Source organism: Hyperolius riggenbachi, chromosome 9 (assembly GCF_040937935.1).
Source record: "Hyperolius riggenbachi isolate aHypRig1 chromosome 9, aHypRig1.pri, whole genome shotgun sequence".
NCBI lineage: Eukaryota > Metazoa > Chordata > Amphibia > Anura > Hyperoliidae > Hyperolius > Hyperolius riggenbachi.
In genome coordinates, this window is record NC_090654.1 from 272123014 (window position 1) to 272141889 (window position 18876).

Below are 18876 nucleotides of genomic sequence, written 5' to 3' on the forward strand. Positions count from 1 at the left end.
GTCTCCGCAGAGACTGGCAGGGCATGCTGGGGGTGGAAGTGTCTCCGCAGAGACTGGCAGGGCATGCTGGGGGTGGAAGTGTCTCCGCAGAGACTGGCAGGGCATGCTGGGGGTGGAAGTGTCTCCGCAGAGACTGGCAGGGCATGCTGGGGGTGGAAGTGTCTCCGCAGAGACTGGCAGGGCATGCTGGGGGTGGAAGTGTCTCCGCAGAGACTGGCAGGGCATGCTGGGGGTGGAAGTGTCTCCGCAGAGACTGGCAGGGCATGCTGGGGGTGGAAGTGTCTCCGCAGAGACTGGCAGGGCATGCTGGGGGTGGAAGTGTCTCCGCAGAGACTGGCAGGGCATGCTGGGGGTGGAAGTGTCTCCGCAGAGACTGGCAGGGCATGCTGGGGGTGGAAGTGTCTCCGCAGAGACTGGCAGGGCATGCTGGGGGTGGAAGTGTCTCCGCAGAGACTGGCAGGGCATGCTGGGGGTGGAAGTGTCTCCGCAGAGACTGGCAGGGCATGCTGGGGGTGGAAGTGTCTCCGCAGAGACTGGCAGGGCATGCTGGGGGTGGAAGTGTCTCCGCAGAGACTGGCAGGGCATGCTGGGGGTGGAAGTGTCTCCGCAGAGACTGGCAGGGCATGCTGGGGGTGGAAGTGTCTCCGCAGAGACTGGCAGGGCATGCTGGGGGTGGAAGTGTCTCCGCAGAGACTGGCAGGGCATGCTGGGGGTGGAAGTGTCTCCGCAGAGACTGGCAGGGCATGCTGGGGGTGGAAGTGTCTCCGCAGAGACTGGCAGGGCATGCTGGGGGTGGAAGTGTCTCCGCAGAGACTGGCAGGGCATGCTGGGGGTGGAAGTGTCTCCGCAGAGACTGGCAGGGCATGCTGGGGGTGGAAGTGTCTCCGCAGAGACTGGCAGGGCATGCTGGGGGTGGAAGTGTCTCCGCAGAGACTGGCAGGGCATGTCTCCGCAGAGACTGGCAGGGCATGCTGGGGGTGGGCGTGTCTCCGCAGAGACTGGCAGGGCATGCTGGGGGTGGGCGTGTCTCCGCAGAGACTGGCAGGGCATGCTGGGGGTGGAAGTGTCTCCGCAGAGACTGGCAGGGCATGCTGGGGGTGGAAGTGTCTCCGCAGAGACTGGCAGGGCATGCTGGGGGTGGAAGTGTCTCCGCAGAGACTGGCAGGGCATGCTGGGGGTGGAAGTGTCTCCGCAGAGACTGGCAGGGCATGCTGGGGGTGGAAGTGTCTCCGCAGAGACTGGCAGGGCATGCTGGGGGTGGAAGTGTCTCCGCAGAGACTGGCAGGGCATGCTGGGGGTGGAAGTGTCTCCGCAGAGACTGGCAGGGCATGCTGGGGGTGGAAGTGTCTCCGCAGAGACTGGCAGGGCATGCTGGGGGTGGAAGTGTCTCCGCAGAGACTGGCAGGGCATGCTGGGGGTGGGCGTGTCTCCGCAGAGACTGGCAGGGCATGCTGGGGGTGGGCGTGTCTCCGCAGAGACTGGCAGGGCATGCTGGGGGTGGGCGTGTCTCCGCAGAGACTGGCAGGGCATGCTGGGGGTGGGCGTGTCTCCGCAGAGACTGGCAGGGCATGCTGGGGGTGGAAGTGTCTCCGCAGAGACTGGCAGGGCATGCTGGGGGTGGAAGTGTCTCCGCAGAGACTGGCAGGGCATGCTGGGGGTGGAAGTGTCTCCGCAGAGACTGGCAGGGCATGCTGGGGGTGGAAGTGTCTCCGCAGAGACTGGCAGGGCATGCTGGGGGTGGAAGTGTCTCCGCAGAGACTGGCAGGGCATGCTGGGGGTGGAAGTGTCTCCGCAGAGACTGGCAGGGCATGCTGGGGGTGGAAGTGTCTCCGCAGAGACTGGCAGGGCATGCTGGGGGTGGAAGTGTCTCCGCAGAGACTGGCAGGGCATGCTGGGGGTGGAAGTGTCTCCGCAGAGACTGGCAGGGCATGCTGGGGGTGGAAGTGTCTCCGCAGAGACTGGCAGGGCATGCTGGGGGTGGAAGTGTCTCCGCAGAGACTGGCAGGGCATGCTGGGGGTGGAAGTGTCTCCGCAGAGACTGGCAGGGCATGCTGGGGGTGGAAGTGTCTCCGCAGAGACTGGCAGGGCATGCTGGGGGTGGAAGTGTCTCCGCAGAGACTGGCAGGGCATGCTGGGGGTGGAAGTGTCTCCGCAGAGACTGGCAGGGCATGCTGGGGGTGGAAGTGTCTCCGCAGAGACTGGCAGGGCATGCTGGGGGTGGAAGTGTCTCCGCAGAGACTGGCAGGGCATGCTGGGGGTGGAAGTGTCTCCGCAGAGACTGGCAGGGCATGCTGGGGGTGGAAGTGTCTCCGCAGAGACTGGCAGGGCATGCTGGGGGTGGAAGTGTCTCCGCAGAGACTGGCAGGGCATGCTGGGGGTGGAAGTGACTCTGCAGAGACTGGCAGGACATGCTGGGGGTTGTAGTGTCTACACAGAGACTGACAGGACATGCTGGGGGTTGCAGTGTCTCCACAGAGACTGTCAGGACATGCTGGGGGTTGTAGTGTCTCCACAGAGACATGAAGGACATGCTGGGGGTTGTAGTATTTCCACAGAGACTGACAGCACATGGTGGAGCTTCTAGTGTCTCCACAGAGATTGGCAGAATTTGCTGGAGGTTGTGGTGGCTCCACAGAGACTGGCAGGACACGCTGAGGGTTGTAGTGTCTCCAGAGACTGGCAGGACATGCTGGGGGTTGTAGTGTCTTCACAGAGACTGGCAGGACATGCTGGGAGTTGTAGTATTTCCACAGAGACTGGCAGCACATGGTGGGGCTTCTAGTGTCTCCACAGAGATTGGCAGAATGTGCTGGAGGTTGTGGTGTCTCCACAGAGACTGGCAGGACATGCTGGGGGTTGTGGTGTCTCCACAGAGACTGATGGGATATGCTGTGGCTTGTAGTATCTGTACAGATCTGGCAGGGCATGCTGGGGGTTGTGGTGTTGCCATTGCATGGACTTGACAGCTGCTGGTTTCCCTCACTGTTTTTAGGTCAGTCACAAATATAGTGTTCAGGATTTACTCTACTATTGGGAGTTTACACAAGCCAATTGTTGATGTAATATACTTACATTGATCAGTTTCTAGTATTGGAATGTGTAATTAGCTTGTGTTTGTAGTTATGAGGACTGCCTATGCTCATACAGATATGGTAAAGTCACATCATGTGATGGAAGTACTAATGTGACACATTTATTTTCTGTTACAGGGTCAGAGTCAGAGTGGGGGTCACGGTCCTGGAGGAGGGAAGAAGGATGACAAGGTACTAGCTGTATACTGAATTCATCATTTTCTATCCACAACTACAGATTATTAATATGAATGAGATACTGATAATCCCAGTTTAGCTTGCTTACCAGTATGAGGCCTGGGACCCACTGGTGGTGCTTTGTGATGGATCGCAAAACGCCTGCGCAGTGTTCTCCCCAGGCTCTTTTAGCCGGGTGCTCCACCCGGCTAGTTTTGGTGAGCACCCGGCTGTCATCGGCTCCCATTCTGTAAGCAGAGTTGCACACAGAAGCACCGGTCCTGCATTCTCTCCTCACACCCCACCCGGCTACTATTTCATGCCAACCGTCTGGGAAAAATTTCTGGGGAGAACACTGCTGCAATTTGGCTCTGCAGCTACTGATGCGATCACTCCCAAAATGCTGTATGCAGCTATTGTGGTGGTGGGCGGGCATATTATTATTGATTTATAAAAATAGGGAAAACAAGGGGTACGTAATGATACAGATGATATACATCAAATATGGATATTAGTACAAAATGCAGAACTGGTGGTTACAATGATAGATGTAGCATGATGAATATAATGTATAACGGAGTGCAAGCTATGAAATTAACAACAAAATCCGAGACACAAAAGGATGTGAGAGCCCTGCCCTTGCAAGCTTACAATCTAAAGCAGTGTTCCCCAACCCTGTCCTCAAGGCCCACCAACAGTGCATGTTTTGTAGAAATCCACAGAAGTAGTTAATCGGCTCTGCTGAGACACTAATTACCCCACCTGTGATTGTGTGTGTGGTTTTCTGCAAAACATGTACTGTTGGTGGGCCTTGAGGACAGGGTTGGGGAACTCTGATCTAAAGGAATGGGGGGGGGGGGGGGGCAGGCATATGTAAAGAGTTTTTAAACAGCTAAATGTGTGTTTAAAATCTTAACTACTCACATGGCCACTGCAGCTACACAGTCCCCCATACACAACAAGCTGAGACTCTGTTCTCACAGCTCTCTCTCATGGCCCGCATTTTTATGTATTTTTTTTTCACTTTTAAGCTTTATTAAGTTAAGATAATGATCACATAACATACAAAGATAACAAAGCATATGTGTAGTTGTACGTGGATAAGTCATACAATCCGAGGCGTATTAAATCTTTATATAGTAGACTGTCATCAGGTGTCACGAGGAAAATTGCATGGAACAAAGCTTTAACACATTTGGTCAGAGTGACCGTTTCCTAAGCAGTATATTTAGTTTAAGATTTTTGCATCACAGACTTGTAATCAGAGGAGTCACGAAAGTCATACCACAAGGCCCATGTTTTAATGTAGTTGTCTACCCTGTCTTGGGCTGTAAGAATTATCTCCTCCATATCAGCTATACGATTAACTCTGTCCCACCATTGGGGAATGGACGGGGGGCTCTCCGATTTCCACAATCCAGGGATTGTGGCTTTAGCTGCATTAATTAGGTGTATGATGTAAGATTCTTAGAGGGTCTTGCAAGGTATGGCCCTTATTATAGCCAAAGTGAACCTGTGTTTCAGTCAAAGATTATGTGCACAGTTCTCTTGCTATACAGATTCTAGAAGGCCAGGCAGAGAGTGGAATAGAAGAGAACATTACAGGGAATAGTAAAAGGTCAGAACGCAGCATTATCTATGGGACGTGCAGACTAGCTGTCTGAGCCTGGGATGCCCAGGGCCAAACAAGGCCAAACAATGCCTGGTGTTTCTAAACACCAGTTTCTGAGTATTTAGGGTACAGGGCATCGGCTTCGCGCTTGCGCACTAGACGGATGTCAATCACAGAGTTCTGGATTTCAATCACAGAGTTCTATAGGCCAATAGCAAGCGTTTAATAGGGGTGACATCTGGAACCCGCCCATATCCCACCTTCGGGGGCGTGTGGTTAGTTAACACTTGTGGGTCTGGAGGTTTTTCCATTTATAAGGTAGATCCGTATAGGTCTGGGGGTAGCGCGCTCATATTAATCAGCTTTGCTCAATATCCGTATTATTACCTGCTGATGTTTGCTTTGCTTCATATGTTTTTCAATATAAGTTTGTAACCAAGATTATACCGAGTATCCCGGTTGGATACAATAAAGATTCTCTTAACTGCTCTGGCGATCAAGTTCTGTGAAAAGTCTGCTAACGGCTGTATACTTTCAGAAGGTGATAAGGACCCGCACTGAGGCTGTCAGGTAGTCACACACAGAGACTAAATATTTGATTTCTACATATGAGTACACACATTTTATAGGATTTAAATGAAAAGGGGATTTCGTGAAGTAGATATGTCTCTGGAGTGAAAGGAATGTCTGTGGAGGAGATTTTCTTCGCCCAGATATGAACCTGATGCCAGTAGTTTAGTATTTTAGGGCAGGTCCAGAAGATGTATATAAGGTCCCCTCCCGCATTCCCACATCTCCAGCACTTGTCGTTATCGGATAGATCCATGCTTTTGAGTTTGGCAGGAGTGTTGTACCAGTGGGAAATGAGTTTGTAGTTCAATTCTTGGGTGCTAATATTAATTGTGCCTTTGTGAGAGTTCGTCAGGATGTGGTCCCATTGCTCCTCAGTAAGTTTTTTTCCCTAGAGCTTGGTCCCATTTTTCTTGGTAGGGGAGTCTTTCAGGGGCTTTCAAGTATAGAAGAGCTTTGTACATCCATGATACAGAGTGACGATGGAGGAGGTTAGAGGAAGCTTTAATTTCAAAGTCCGTCAGTTTTCTCGAAAGATTACATTTTTTTTGAGGCGGAGTTAATGAAGCTTTTTAGTTGCAGGTAGGCCCATTGAGGGCATGTCACTCCTTCGTCAAAAATTGTCAAATTCTTAATAGGGGTAGGAATGCCCCTCCTGGACACGTCTCTGAGTCTAATATCTCTGGAATTCAGTCCTTTTAAAAAGGATTTCTCAAGGCCTGGCGGGAATTCAGGGTTGTCAATTATTGGGGTTAAGGGGCCTGGGAGGGTGGACAAGCTGCCTTTGGAGGTAAACTGATGAAATTTTTTTTATAGTGGCTAAAATCAGTGGGTTCGCTTTTATAAGATCAGGTAGGCAGGATTGAGGTAGCCAGGGGATCTTATTTAGTGGTATAGCAGAAAAAGCCTGTTCTGCCTGGATCCATCTTTTAGAGGAGCCAGGGTAACACCACTCTAGTAATCTGCTGAGAACCGCAGCCTGGTGATATTTGTGGATATTTGGAAGTCCCAGGCCTCCTTCTGTTTTGTCAAGAGCGAGTATGGAATGTTTAATTCTAGCTGGGCGTTTGTCCCAGATAAACTTGTTAATGGAGGTTTGTAGAGATGCAAAGTATTTATGAGAGAGATAGACAGGTACCGCCTGACTCACATATAAAATACGTGGTAATGTGTTCATTTTTATGGATGCAATGCGTCCGAACCAAGACAGGCGAGGTAAAGAGCCCCACTTTTGGATGTCAGCTGTTACGCTTTTAATAATTGGGAGGAAATTCATTTTTATGTATTTTTTGATGTTTTTTTTTTTTTTTTTTTTTTTTTTTTTTTTTTTTTTTTTTTTTTTTTTTAAACAATTTTGTACTACTGTCCGCTGCGGGTTTGGACCAGTCTAGCCTTCACTCCACACTCCCATCACCCTAACACCAATTCACTGGTTATCCTTTCATGAACCAGTTTTGGTAGGTACTAATTACATGCCAGTAGCACCCTCAAAAGCTGGAGATGCCTTGACCCAGTTGTTTCACCATTATAAATTTGGCCCATGTTAAAGTCCATTAGATCCTTATGCTTGCCCATGTTTCCTGCTCCTGACCTATCACTTTCAAGAGCTAATTGATCACTTGCTGCTTAAAGGGACACTTAAGTCAAACAAAAAAAATGAGTTTTACTCACCTGGGGCTTCCAATAGCCCCCTGCAGCTGTCCGGTGCCCTCGTCGTCTCCCTCCGATCCTCCTGGCCCCGCCGGCAGCCACTTCCTGTTTCGGTGACAGGAGCTGACAGGCTGGGGACGTGAGTGATTCTTCGCGTTCCTGGCCACAATAGCGCCATCTATGCTGCTATAGCATATATCATATACCATATAGCAGCATAGAGGGTGCTAATGTGTCTGGGAACGCGAAGAATCACTCGCGTCCCCAGCCTGTCAGCTTCTGTCACCGAAACAGGAAGTGGCTGCCGGCGGGGCCAGGAGGATCGGAGGGAGACGGCGAGGGCACCGGACAGCTGCAGGGGGCTATTGGAAGCCCTAGGTGAGTAAAACTCATTTTTTTTGTTTGACTTAAGTGTCCCTTTAATATACCTAACCCTCTCACAAAATCAATGTTATTCACTTTGCCTGTCTAAAGGTGTGTACACACGCAGGACAGCAGCCAACGACGGGTCCGTCGGCACCTCCCGCTGGGCGGATCGTTCAGGAACAGCCTTATCAGTCCGCCGACAGTGCGTGTACACGCACTACAGTCTGCTGAAAACCCGCCCAGCGGGAGGTGCCGATGGACCCGTCGTTGGCTGCTGTCCTGCGTGTGTACGCACCTTTAGGGTGCATATACACACATTTTGGTTGCCCAATTTTACCACTTCCATTGAGAATTTACTTACACAATCTGCACTTTTCTAAGCATGCCTAGCGATTTTTGGAGCGTTTTTGGTGTAGCATTTTTGTTACAGTAGAGCTGTAACTAAACAGCTTCTGTAACAAAAACGCTTGAAAATCGTTAGGATCTAGCGCTTTTCAGAGTGATTTTTCCACTTTCCTATACTTACCATTGAGGCTGAATTGCCTCAGAAATCAGCAGTAATGCTGCAGGATCCGCGTTTGCATTTGGGAGAAAATCGCATCGCTCTGGTGTGCTCCATCCCATTCATATACATTAGCCAAGCGCTTTTCAAAGTGCTCAGAAGCGCTCTTGGTGTGCACCAGCTCTCAGTCTGATCAGAGAGGAATCTATTGCCTGGCCGCACACTACAGACAGATTTCCTATAGATTTCTACACAATCTATTGGAAAATTCTAATAGCGTCTCTGCCTGTTGCGCCGCCCCCACCCCCCCACCCTTCTTCCTGTACCTCAGCCCCCAACACTCCCTCATCACATCAGCATGCAACACCCACCATGGGCATACACTTGGGGGAATAACGGCCAGAAAATGTCGTTGTCGTTAGCACGGCGCACCTGATTGAACCCTTGCGACTGACATTTTCTAGCGTGACCAATTGATTCTTTCAACCGAAACAATTGATCAGGTGGCCTTGTTGCAGCATCGATACCTGCCAGGTTCAAGCATTATGATCAAATTGGCCGGATATGGATGCCGAAAATCAAGTAATGTATGGCCACCCATAGTTTTCAAAGTCTGTTGGCCCTCGTTACATGAAGGTAGTAAAATTGGCCAATCAAAATTGGATGTGTGTACGCGTATCCTTTCTTTCCAGTAGTCCAGTACAGGGCAGTTGGAGGTGGAGTAACACTGTTGTTCCTATGTGTTATATCAGGATAAGAAGAAGAAGTATGAGCCGCCAGTGCCCACCAGAGTTGGGAAGAAGAAAAAGAAGACAAAGGGGCCAGATGCTGCCAGTAAACTGCCCCTTGGTGAGCTGTGATCTAAATTGAAACAATTATAATCTCATCCATTTATTGGTGTAAGCACTTCCTTGTCCTCTGCAGTGAGGCTGCCCAAAGATCAACTGCTTCTGCCTGTGCTGTGATCTGCTATATTTACATCAGGCCTTGTGACTAAATGCTATCCCTCTGCTGTTTCTGCCAGGATGATTAGTCAGCAGACCTGATGAATAGATAACAGATCACAGATGTGAGCAAAGCCAAGTACACATACAAGATTAAACTCGGCAGAAGCCACAGCTGGATTACTAAATCATAGGGAGGGTCTATCAGATGCTGATAATTCCAATTTGATTCAAATTTATGCATTTTGAAAATGGATCAATGAAGTGCAGCAGACATTTGCATAAAATGTGCATGAACTCAGAATTGATAGCATTGCATTGACCACCCCTACTAAATAAGGGTATTTTTTCACAGAAAATGTTGTGTGCTAATACGGGCTTACCCACAAAAACCACAGTAAGGGCTCAGCCACACTATAATGCTTTGGAATACACGCTTCGTTTCTGGCACTCTATTCTCCCCTCGATCGTTTTTGCCGCTCGATTCTGCAGTCAATTCTCTTATCTTCTGCTCGTTTTGCTTATCTTTTTCCATTCACTTCCATCAGAAATCGAGCGGCGAAATGATCGAAAGTGAGATCGGATATGTCGGAAATTATCTATCGAACCCTCTAATCGCCTCAAAAACGAACCGTGTATTCTCAGCATAAGTGCTTTTTCTAAGCGCTTGCGATTTTTAAAAATCGTTCCCATTCACTTTCATAAAAATTTCCGCAATTGCGTACGTTTTACGCATACACAATCGCAGCAATTTTTTTCCCTGCAATTTTAATGAAAGTGAATGGGAGCAATTTTTAAAAAGCGCTTATCAATCGCAAACGCTATAGTGTGGCTGAGCCCTAAAGGTTTATTTTGGATTTTTGGACTAAAACCACTACAATTTGTAAGGGATTGAAGATGATAGACCTGGACTGTTTCTCAGCCTACTTGACCATGTTATTATGTACACACATGCGATAACTGTTGGCCGATGGTGAACGATAATGACCGTTTCAGCCGACATTCGTTCTGTGAGTAGAGCGGCCACTGATCGATTCCAGTCGGAAGTTAAGGATCCATCATGTCAGATCTTATGCTGGGGTTACACTGTACGTTTCTGTACAGTGTATCGACCAGCTGATCCGGCCAGCTGATAATATTCAGCTAGCCGGATCAAGCTGCTCGATTCCCGCCTGCGGACAATGGCAGGGAATCGAGCGCTGATAAGGAAGCAGTGGCGAGCGCCAATCGATCCGCGGGGACACGGCTGGGGTCGATCTGGCGGCTAATCGAGCCGCCGGTCGACCCGTGTATCCCCAGCATTAACGACCCAAGTAGGATTGATTGCAATGGTATTTTTGCTCTGCCCATCTGCAGAAATTCGCACAGTCATGCGCCAATCGTTAATCCTCAGCCCACCTCCGTAGCATCTGTACAGCATCGGCTCCTGAATTGTTGCCTGATGGAATGCTTCCCAATAGATGTCAGTTATCGCATGTGTGTACTCGACTTAAAGGATACACCCGAGCAAGCTAAAAATAAAAAAAATCCACTTACCTGGGGTTTCCTCCAGCCCTTGCCAGCCATCCTGTTCCTCCGCCACAGCTCTGCTCCACGCTGGTAGTCCCACCGTTGCAAGATCCCCACTGCGTATGCGTGAGCGGCTTTTAGAGCCGCGCTGACATCATCCGGACTGTACTGCCCGGATGACGTCAGTACGACCTGGCGAAGTCAGCATCTGCACCGGAGGGGCCGGGAGCTGCGGCGAGGGCACGGGACAGCTGCCAGGGGCTGGAGGAAACCCAAGGTAAGTGGATTTTTTTTTTTTAGTTTTAGGTTGCTCAGACCTTCCCTTTTTAAAGTAAACCTGAAATGGCAGCAAAGCAAACATTTTATACATACCTGGGGCTTCCTCCAGCTCCCTTTGGCATGATTGCTCTCCCGCTGTCCTCCTCGTTCATCCACAAATTCTCCCGATAACTTCGGGAGTCAAGGCTTACTGCGAATGTGAAGCCCATCCTGCTCTTATCACCGGGAGCATTCTGCGCCTGCACAGTAATACTGAGCAGAATACTTGCTGCAGGGGGAGCATGCTCGGCTGCGCTGACTGGCGGAAGTTAACCGGAGGATTTCGGGCGAATGAGACAGCAGAGGACAGTAGGGGAGCGGTCAAGCCGAAGGAGGGCTGGAGCAGGTCCCAGGTATGTATAAATATTTGCTTTACGTTCATCTCAGGCACACTTTAAAGAGGAACTCCAGTGAAAATAATGTAATAAAAAAAGTGCTTCATTTTTACAATAATTATGTATAAATGATTTAGTCAATGTTTACCCACTGTAAAAAAAAAATGTTTACATCTCTGATTTACATTCTGACATTTATCACATTGTGACACTTTTACTGCTGGCAGGTAATGAAGCTGCTGCTTGCTGTTTTGGCAGTTGGAAATAGCTGTAGACAGCTATTTCCCACAATGCAACAAGGTTCACAGACTGCCAGGAGTACCATGGTCCTCAGAGTTTCTTGTGAGAAGGGTTTCACCACAATATCAGCCATACAGAGCCCCCTGATGATCCGTTTGTGAAAAGGAATAGATTTCTCATGTAATAGGGGGTATCAGCTACTGATTAGGATGAAGTTCAATTCTTGGTCACGGTTTTTCTTTAAGGTTCCCTCCCTGAAGAGATGCTCTATGATTGGACCCCTAATATCTTGTGGTGGCCGCAGCCTGTCACACCTGTGTAATGCTTTGTGATCGACATTTGAAAACGATGCCTTCTGTGCCACACACAGAGCATTAGTGCTTTCAATGCTCAGCAAGTGCTGCTTTCCCCTCGGAGGGGCGTGTCTGCTGGCGGTGCATCACTGTGTTGTCATTCATGGTGGGTTTTTGTTCTTGCAGTAACTCCGCACACTCAGTGCAGGCTGAAGCTGCTGAAGATGGAGAGAATTAAAGATTACCTCCTGATGGAAGAAGAGTTCATCAGGAACCAGGAGCAGATGAAGCCGCTGGAGGAGAAGCAGGAGGTGAGGGGCTGCACTCTGATGACTTAAGTGTATATAGTTATTCTGAAGTTACAGAGACCCAGTACCGCCACAATGGTGTACTGCCTAAGCAGAGGGCTTCAGGCTTCCTCCACACTATGTCCAGTATCCGCACCATGCATTAAAGGGAACCTCCTATTTTGCAGTACATACATTAAAGAGACTGTAACCCAAAGAAAACTCCTCTGGGGGATACTTGCCTCGGGAGGGGGAAGCCCCAGGGTCCTAATGAGGCTTCTCTGTAGCTTGGGGTAATCCGGCGCTGGCTCCCCCAAAATCTCCTCGACCCGGCTTGACAAGCGGTGCAATATTTACCTACCGCGATCCAGCACAGATGCAGTAGCGGCTCTTCGGGCTAAGGCAGAAATAGCCAAGCCCGATTGTATCCATTCTGCTGCACAGGCGCTAGTCCTGCACAGTAGAGCGGATATGATTAGGCTCGGCTATGTCCACCTTAGCCTGAACGAAGAGCCACTATTGCGCCTGTGCTGGACCTTGCCACTGTTCAGGGGCTGCAGCGCTGGATTTCCGGAACGGAGGACGACGGGAGAAGCCTCGTTGGAATCCAGAGGTTTTCCCCTCCCGAGTTGAGTATCCCCCTGAGGGCTTTTTTTGTTACATGTTTTCTTAAAGAGAATCTGTATTGTTAAAATCGCACAAAAGTAAACATACCAGTGCGTTAGGGGACATCTCCTATTACCCTCTGTCACAATTTCGCCGCTCCTCGCCGCATTAAAAGTGGTTAAAAACAGTTTTAAAAAGTTTGTTTATAAACAAACAAAATGGCCACCAAAACAGGAAGTAGGTTGATGTACAGTATGTCCACACATAGAAAATACATCCATACACAAGCAGGCTGTATACAGCCTTCCTTTTGAATCTCAAGAGATCATTTCTGTGTTTCTTTCCCCCTGCAGTTCTCATGCACTGAACTTTCAGGCTGCTCGTTTCTTCCTATAGACAGCTTTGCCCTTGTCTGTAATTCTTCAGTATGTGAAAGCCCAGCCAGCTCAGAGGACGATTTATCCAGCTTATAAAAGATAAGAGAGAAGAGAGAAGCTGCTCTAATCCTAAATAACACACAGGCAGTGTGCATAGAGGGGCCTGGAAGGGGGAGTTCATAGCAGAACCACAACACTGAAGAACTTGGCAGCCTTCCAGACACAGGCCGACAAGTCTGACAGGGGAAAGATACATTGATTTATTACAAAGACAGTGATAGTAGAAAGTGCTGCAGTTAGCCAGAACACATTAGAATCGCTTTTTGAACTTGTAGGATGATAAAAAACAGGATGCAATTTTTGTTACGGAGTCTCTTTAAGGGCATCCAATGAGATCGGCATAATTTCAAGTTGATGCAGATCTTGTGCCAGTTTATACAGCTTGGAACTGCATCAGTCAAATACAGCGGCCCTAACTTGATTTGGACGCTGCACGTAAAACAAAACTGCTGCAAGCTTCCAATTTTTAAATTGCACGCCAAGCACAAATGTAATGACGCACACAGTTCTGCTTCTAGTGCATGACATCGTCTGTGAGGCCTCTTGCACACTACATGCGATTCCAAATTTTATTTATTTTATTTTTTTTGTATATGATCTGATTTTTGATTCAGATTTAAAAAAAAAAAAAAGAGACCTCACTCTCTTCTTTCTCCCTCCCCTTTGTTTTTTGTCATGTGAAAGATTTCCCTTATGTCAGAAGTTACCAGTAAGGTTGTAAGTTTCTTTGTAGCTTGTCGTTGTCCAGCAGACCTGTGTATGATTTTATGAAGACCATAACCCCTCCGCTTTGCCATTGCAGGAAGAGAGGTCCAAGGTGGATGACCTGCGGGGAACTCCCATGTCTGTGGGGACGCTGGAGGAGATCATCGATGACAACCATGCGATTGTCTCCACGTCTGTGGGCTCCGAGCACTATGTCAGCATCCTGTCCTTTGTGGACAAAGATCTGCTGGAACCGGGCTGTTCCGTCTTACTGAACCACAAAGTGAGTCCCGGCACTGTCATAAAACGTGAGATTATTAAACTGGTGTCTGGATTATAAGGAAACTTCAGGATGTCTAATCTGAGAAGTTTTGGACTAGCCCATCTCTTCATGGGGGGATTCTCAGTATTTTCTCAGTTTTTCAAAATAAGTATTCCCTAGACAGAATCTAATTAGGCCAGCCTGCCTACTCATTTGCACGCTATTTTGGGAGTTGGACTGAGCAACTGCCGTTCAGCCACTGCTTTTGGAAATAAAGAAAACCCTGAGAATCCTCCATGAGGAGAGGGACAATTCAAATCTGTTAGATTTTTACTGTCTACTGTAAACGACAGGAACATAGAAGGGTGATTTATAGTGTATTTTAATCTAGGAGAGATGTACTTCTTGTAAGTATGTGTACACATGAATTTTTCACGATCACGTCGCAGCTCACTGGCTTTGCCTGTCTCTATGACGGCAGAGCACTGTGAGCGGGTCAGGAGACGATTTCATTGGCTCCTGGCCCTGTCTTTCAGTGTAAGCAACTCCCATTGGCTTACATTGAAGCCAATTAAAGCGGCTCCTGACCCGCTCACAGGAACTCTGCCGTCAGAGACGGAAGAGTGGGTGGCCTGTGGTTCCCGACTTGTGGCGGGCAGGGCTGTGGAGTCTGAGTCGGGGCAGTTTTGGGTGCCTGGAGTCGGGAAAAAATGCACAGACTCCGTCTCCTAATGAATTTAAACTGTAATTTAAAATAGAGAATATAATGTTCTATTTCTCAGATAATAGTCATCATAAATAATTTATACATACAGTAATAGCTGTGCTTAGTCCACAAAAATGAAATAAACCAATCAAAATGAGTTACTTGTGCTGCTGCAATAAAGCAGTCCCCGTATTTTTAAAGTCAGATATACACATCTGATTGTGACTGTATATATGGTGTACACAGGAATCTCTTATATATGTTACGGCCAGAACCCGTAGTGTGGCCACTTCGGGTTCTGGCCGGCCAATGTGCGAAGTGGCCGCAGCGCAGCGGCCAATGTTAGAAATGGAATGTTACGCCGTCTCGCTGCGGCCAAATTGATGGCAACTTGCATAATTTAATGAAATATAGCCGGCGGCAATGTAATAGATGAAGCCGCCGGCTTTCGCACTGCCTCTCTCCTCCCCCGCCTCCCATACAATAAGTAGCAGCCGGGGACATGCAGCCGGAGAGTCGTTCGTCGCTGCGGCCACTTCGCACATTGGCCGGCCAGAACCCGAAGTGGCCGGCCAGAACTAGAAGTGGCCACACTACGGGTTCTGGCCGTAACATATATACTAAATAACATCTACGCTGTAAGAATAAAGCCTGATGTGTAGCCGTGTCACTAATAGAGATGGTCAATGAGATGGAAACAATTCTGCGTTGATTCTGATTTATGTAAATGTATGCACTCCCTTTGCTGATGAAATCAAATAATTTGATATGTTGTTAAAATTTGTTTTGACTATGAATTAAATGGTACCTGAGAAGGATGAAAATAAAGTTGTATACATACCTGGGGCCTCCTCCAGTCCCCTTCAGGCTAATCAGTCCCTCCCTGTCGTCCTCCGCCATCTGGATCCTCTGCTATGAGTCCTGGTAATTCAGCCAGTCAGCGCAGTCCGGCTGCATGCCGCTTCCACAGCCAGGAGGGTTCTGCACCTGCGCAACAGTGCTGCACAGGTGTAGTACGCTCCCAGCGGAGTGTGTGCATGCGCACTACGCCCGACTGTCTAAAGTACCTGGACTCATAGGAGAAGATCCAGGTGGCGGAGGACAGCGAGGGACTGATTAGCCTGAAGGGGCTGGAGGAAGCCCCAGGTATGTATAAAACTTTAATTTCATCTGTCTCAGGTTTACTTTGTTACACAGTAGTACTATACTCTACATATGCACTCTCCACAGAGCTGCAGGGAATCCACTGAGAATGTTGTGCACATTGAACACAAAGGTGTTGTCTATCACCCATAAACCTGGTTCAGATTGTGTATGAAGAATGTGTAATAGAGGAAGAATCTCCTTATTCCGCTGCAGAGTACCTGCACATCACTCTTACATGTACCCACAGTTACAGTGCCTAGGGCCTGATAGATGTTCTTTTTTTCCGGCCTGTACCTTTTTACCAAGGACTAGTTTTAGTCTATGACTAAAGGGAATTAATATGGCAGTCTCCATATCCTTCTCACTTCAATTCCTAAGCGTTGGCAGTTAAGAGACGAATTTCATGTTACATACTTTCAATCAACAAGATTGTAATATGCAAATTAGAGGAGTCGGAGTCTGAGTTGGTGGAATCTTAAACTGAGGAGTCGGAGTCGGTGGATTTTTGTACCGACTCCACAGCCCTGGTGGTGGGTATGTGCGGTGATTCGTTAGTGTTCCGATGTTTCTTGTACCAGCGGTCACTGGTCCTTAAGGGGGCAGAGACCGCTGCTACTTAAGTGGTTAAGTTGTGAATAGGACTTTGTAAACTGTTGTTTGTAACTGGAGAAAGTTCACATCACTTCCTGTTTTAGTGTGGGTTGTGTTAAAGAGGAACTGTAGCGAGGGGGATATGGAGGCTGCCATATTTATTTCCTTTTAAACCATACCAGTTGCCTGGCTGTCCTGCTGATCCACTTTTAGCCATAGACCCTGAACAAGTACAAAATCTGTCAAGATTAGCTGCATGCTTGTTTCTGGTGTGGTTCAAACTTTACTGCTGCCAAATAGATCAGGCAACTGGTATTGTTTAAAAGGAAATAAATATGGCAGCCTCCATATTCTTCTAACTGTAATTGGCCTTTAAAGTATTAGAGGATCAGCAGGACAGCTAGGCAATGTGCTTGCTTTCCTGTTCTGTATACTGCAGCATCACAGAGAGCTGTGATGAAATGGGAGGAGCTGCTAATGGAAGGGTATATTGAGAATTTTTTTTTTTTTTTATTATTTATATTTGTTAGTCATAAGAGGTTTTTAGAAATGGTGATTTCGTTTTGCACACAGCCCATTAAATAATATGCTTTTCTGATGAACTGTGTTTTGCGTGGCGTTATAGTGAAAAAAACACAAAAAACGGCACTCCTGAGCAGCAAAACACCAGGTATAGCATTTATTTTGTAAAATCTATTGGGGGATATGTTTATTTTGTGCCAAAGCGTTCATCTCTGGTTTCCTTTAAACCATAGACTCTGAACAAGCATGCAGATCAAATGTCTATGACAAATCTAACAAGATTAGCTGCATGCTTGTTTCAGGTGTGTGATTTAGATACTACTAACCACAAAGATCAGCAGGACAGCCAGGCAACTGGTATTGTTTAAAAGCAAATGTCAGCTTCCATAGGTCTCAAACCTCGGGTTCCTTTTTAAGTTAGGTGACGTTTATTTACTTTATGTTGGGAGAGAGGGAAGCAGTGATTGAAGAAACTGGATATACTGTTTATACACTTTAGTATCTTTTTACTTTACGTGTTTTGTGTAAATGATGTAATATGATGATAGCAGACCTTCATACACGTCACCTGTTAATCTCCCAGGTACACGCGGTGATCGGGGTTCTCATGGATGACACGGACCCCCTGGTGACAGTGATGAAAGTGGAGAAGGCCCCTCAGGAGACTTACGCTGATATCGGTGGGCTGGACAACCAGATTCAGGAGATTAAGGTGTGGAATTTATAATGGAGTTGAACGCTTTGAAGGCTATTTATAAAGGTGGCAATATGCTTATCACCAGAAAACGCTGTTGTTTTTGTTGGTGATGAAACATCACTTTAAAAATGGTGATTCATGGCTTCCTGGTCCATGTAGCTGCCCTGGACAGAAAACATTGCACAGCTTTTAGACCGTGAAATCTGGAGGTAATTCGAACGCTCGGGAGATTAAAGGGTATTTTATTGACTAGGCCTCAATTCACTAAGCTTATCTCCTGTCTTTAATAACTCTTCTAGAGTTGTTACCATGGTGATAAGGCATGTAGTATTCAGGAAACATTTTACCTCAGGCAAGCCTAAAGTTAACTCTTCTGTCTTTAAGTTAACTCTCCAATCCTTAAAATAACTCCAGAGTTAAAGACAGGCTGCTAATTAACTGCATGTGAAAATAACTACAGAGGAGGTAACTTAAGGAATGAAGAGATAAGATAACTCACTGTGTGGAGGTAAGTTTTCTTTTGCCTTATCTCCAGCATGATCTTAGTAAATTGAGGCCAAGGTGTGAAGACCTCACCTAGGAGAAAACTTAGGAGAGAAAAAGTTTATTGCATATAGGTTAGTATGTTTAAAAGGAATTGGAGTAACAGAATATATCTTTTTCTTTGTATTCAAAGAGAGAGAGAATCCAGGAGCAACTCGCTTAGAGATTTGTATAAAACTTTCACAACCTTTAATCCAATCTTCATTGAAACGATCAACAGCATAAGGATAAAAAAAAATGTATACTTAGCACATGCTTTTAACTTGGAGGTGCGGAGGAGGGTTGAAGACGTTTAGCTCTGCTATGTGGGCTTTATCAAGACCGTGAATATATTTTTCTTCCAGGAATCTGTGGAGCTTCCACTCACCCATCCAGAGTACTACGAGGAGATGGGCATCAAACCACCCAAAGGAGTCATCCTGTACGGTCCCCCCGGCACAGGTACTGCAGTCACACCTGCTAGCGGGCTTCTTCCCTCTGTCCATCCATAAGCTGCTGATTTCACCAATGTCTCTTCACAGGGAAAACGCTCCTGGCCAAGGCTGTAGCCAATCAAACGTCGGCCACTTTCCTGCGAGTGGTGGGCTCAGAGCTGATCCAGAAGTATTTAGGAGATGGCCCCAAGCTAGTGCGGGAGCTGTTCCGAGTGGCAGAAGAACACGCTCCATCCATAGTATTTATTGATGAGATTGACGCCATTGGAACAAAAAGGTATGAAAGCCCATTACTCTGCATGGGCCTAAAATCAAGTAAGCGTTTAAGAATGGACCCCCTCCATTTCCGAACA

General features: G+C 47.6%; 1 protein-coding gene across 1 annotated transcript in view; it reads left to right on the forward strand.

Moving 5' to 3' along the window:
• The window catches only part of PSMC1 (proteasome 26S subunit, ATPase 1), a 35638-nt gene that overhangs the window by 2257 nt on the left and 14505 nt on the right, over window positions 1-18876 (forward strand). The window contains exons 2-8 of the mRNA XM_068254570.1: window positions 3210-3263; window positions 8701-8797; window positions 11774-11898; window positions 13720-13905; window positions 17433-17561; window positions 18434-18530; window positions 18611-18800. Of these exons, the coding sequence (XP_068110671.1) occupies window positions 3210-3263; window positions 8701-8797; window positions 11774-11898; window positions 13720-13905; window positions 17433-17561; window positions 18434-18530; window positions 18611-18800 (878 nt within the window). The remainder of the gene's footprint in view (window positions 1-3209; window positions 3264-8700; window positions 8798-11773; window positions 11899-13719; window positions 13906-17432; window positions 17562-18433; window positions 18531-18610; window positions 18801-18876) is intronic.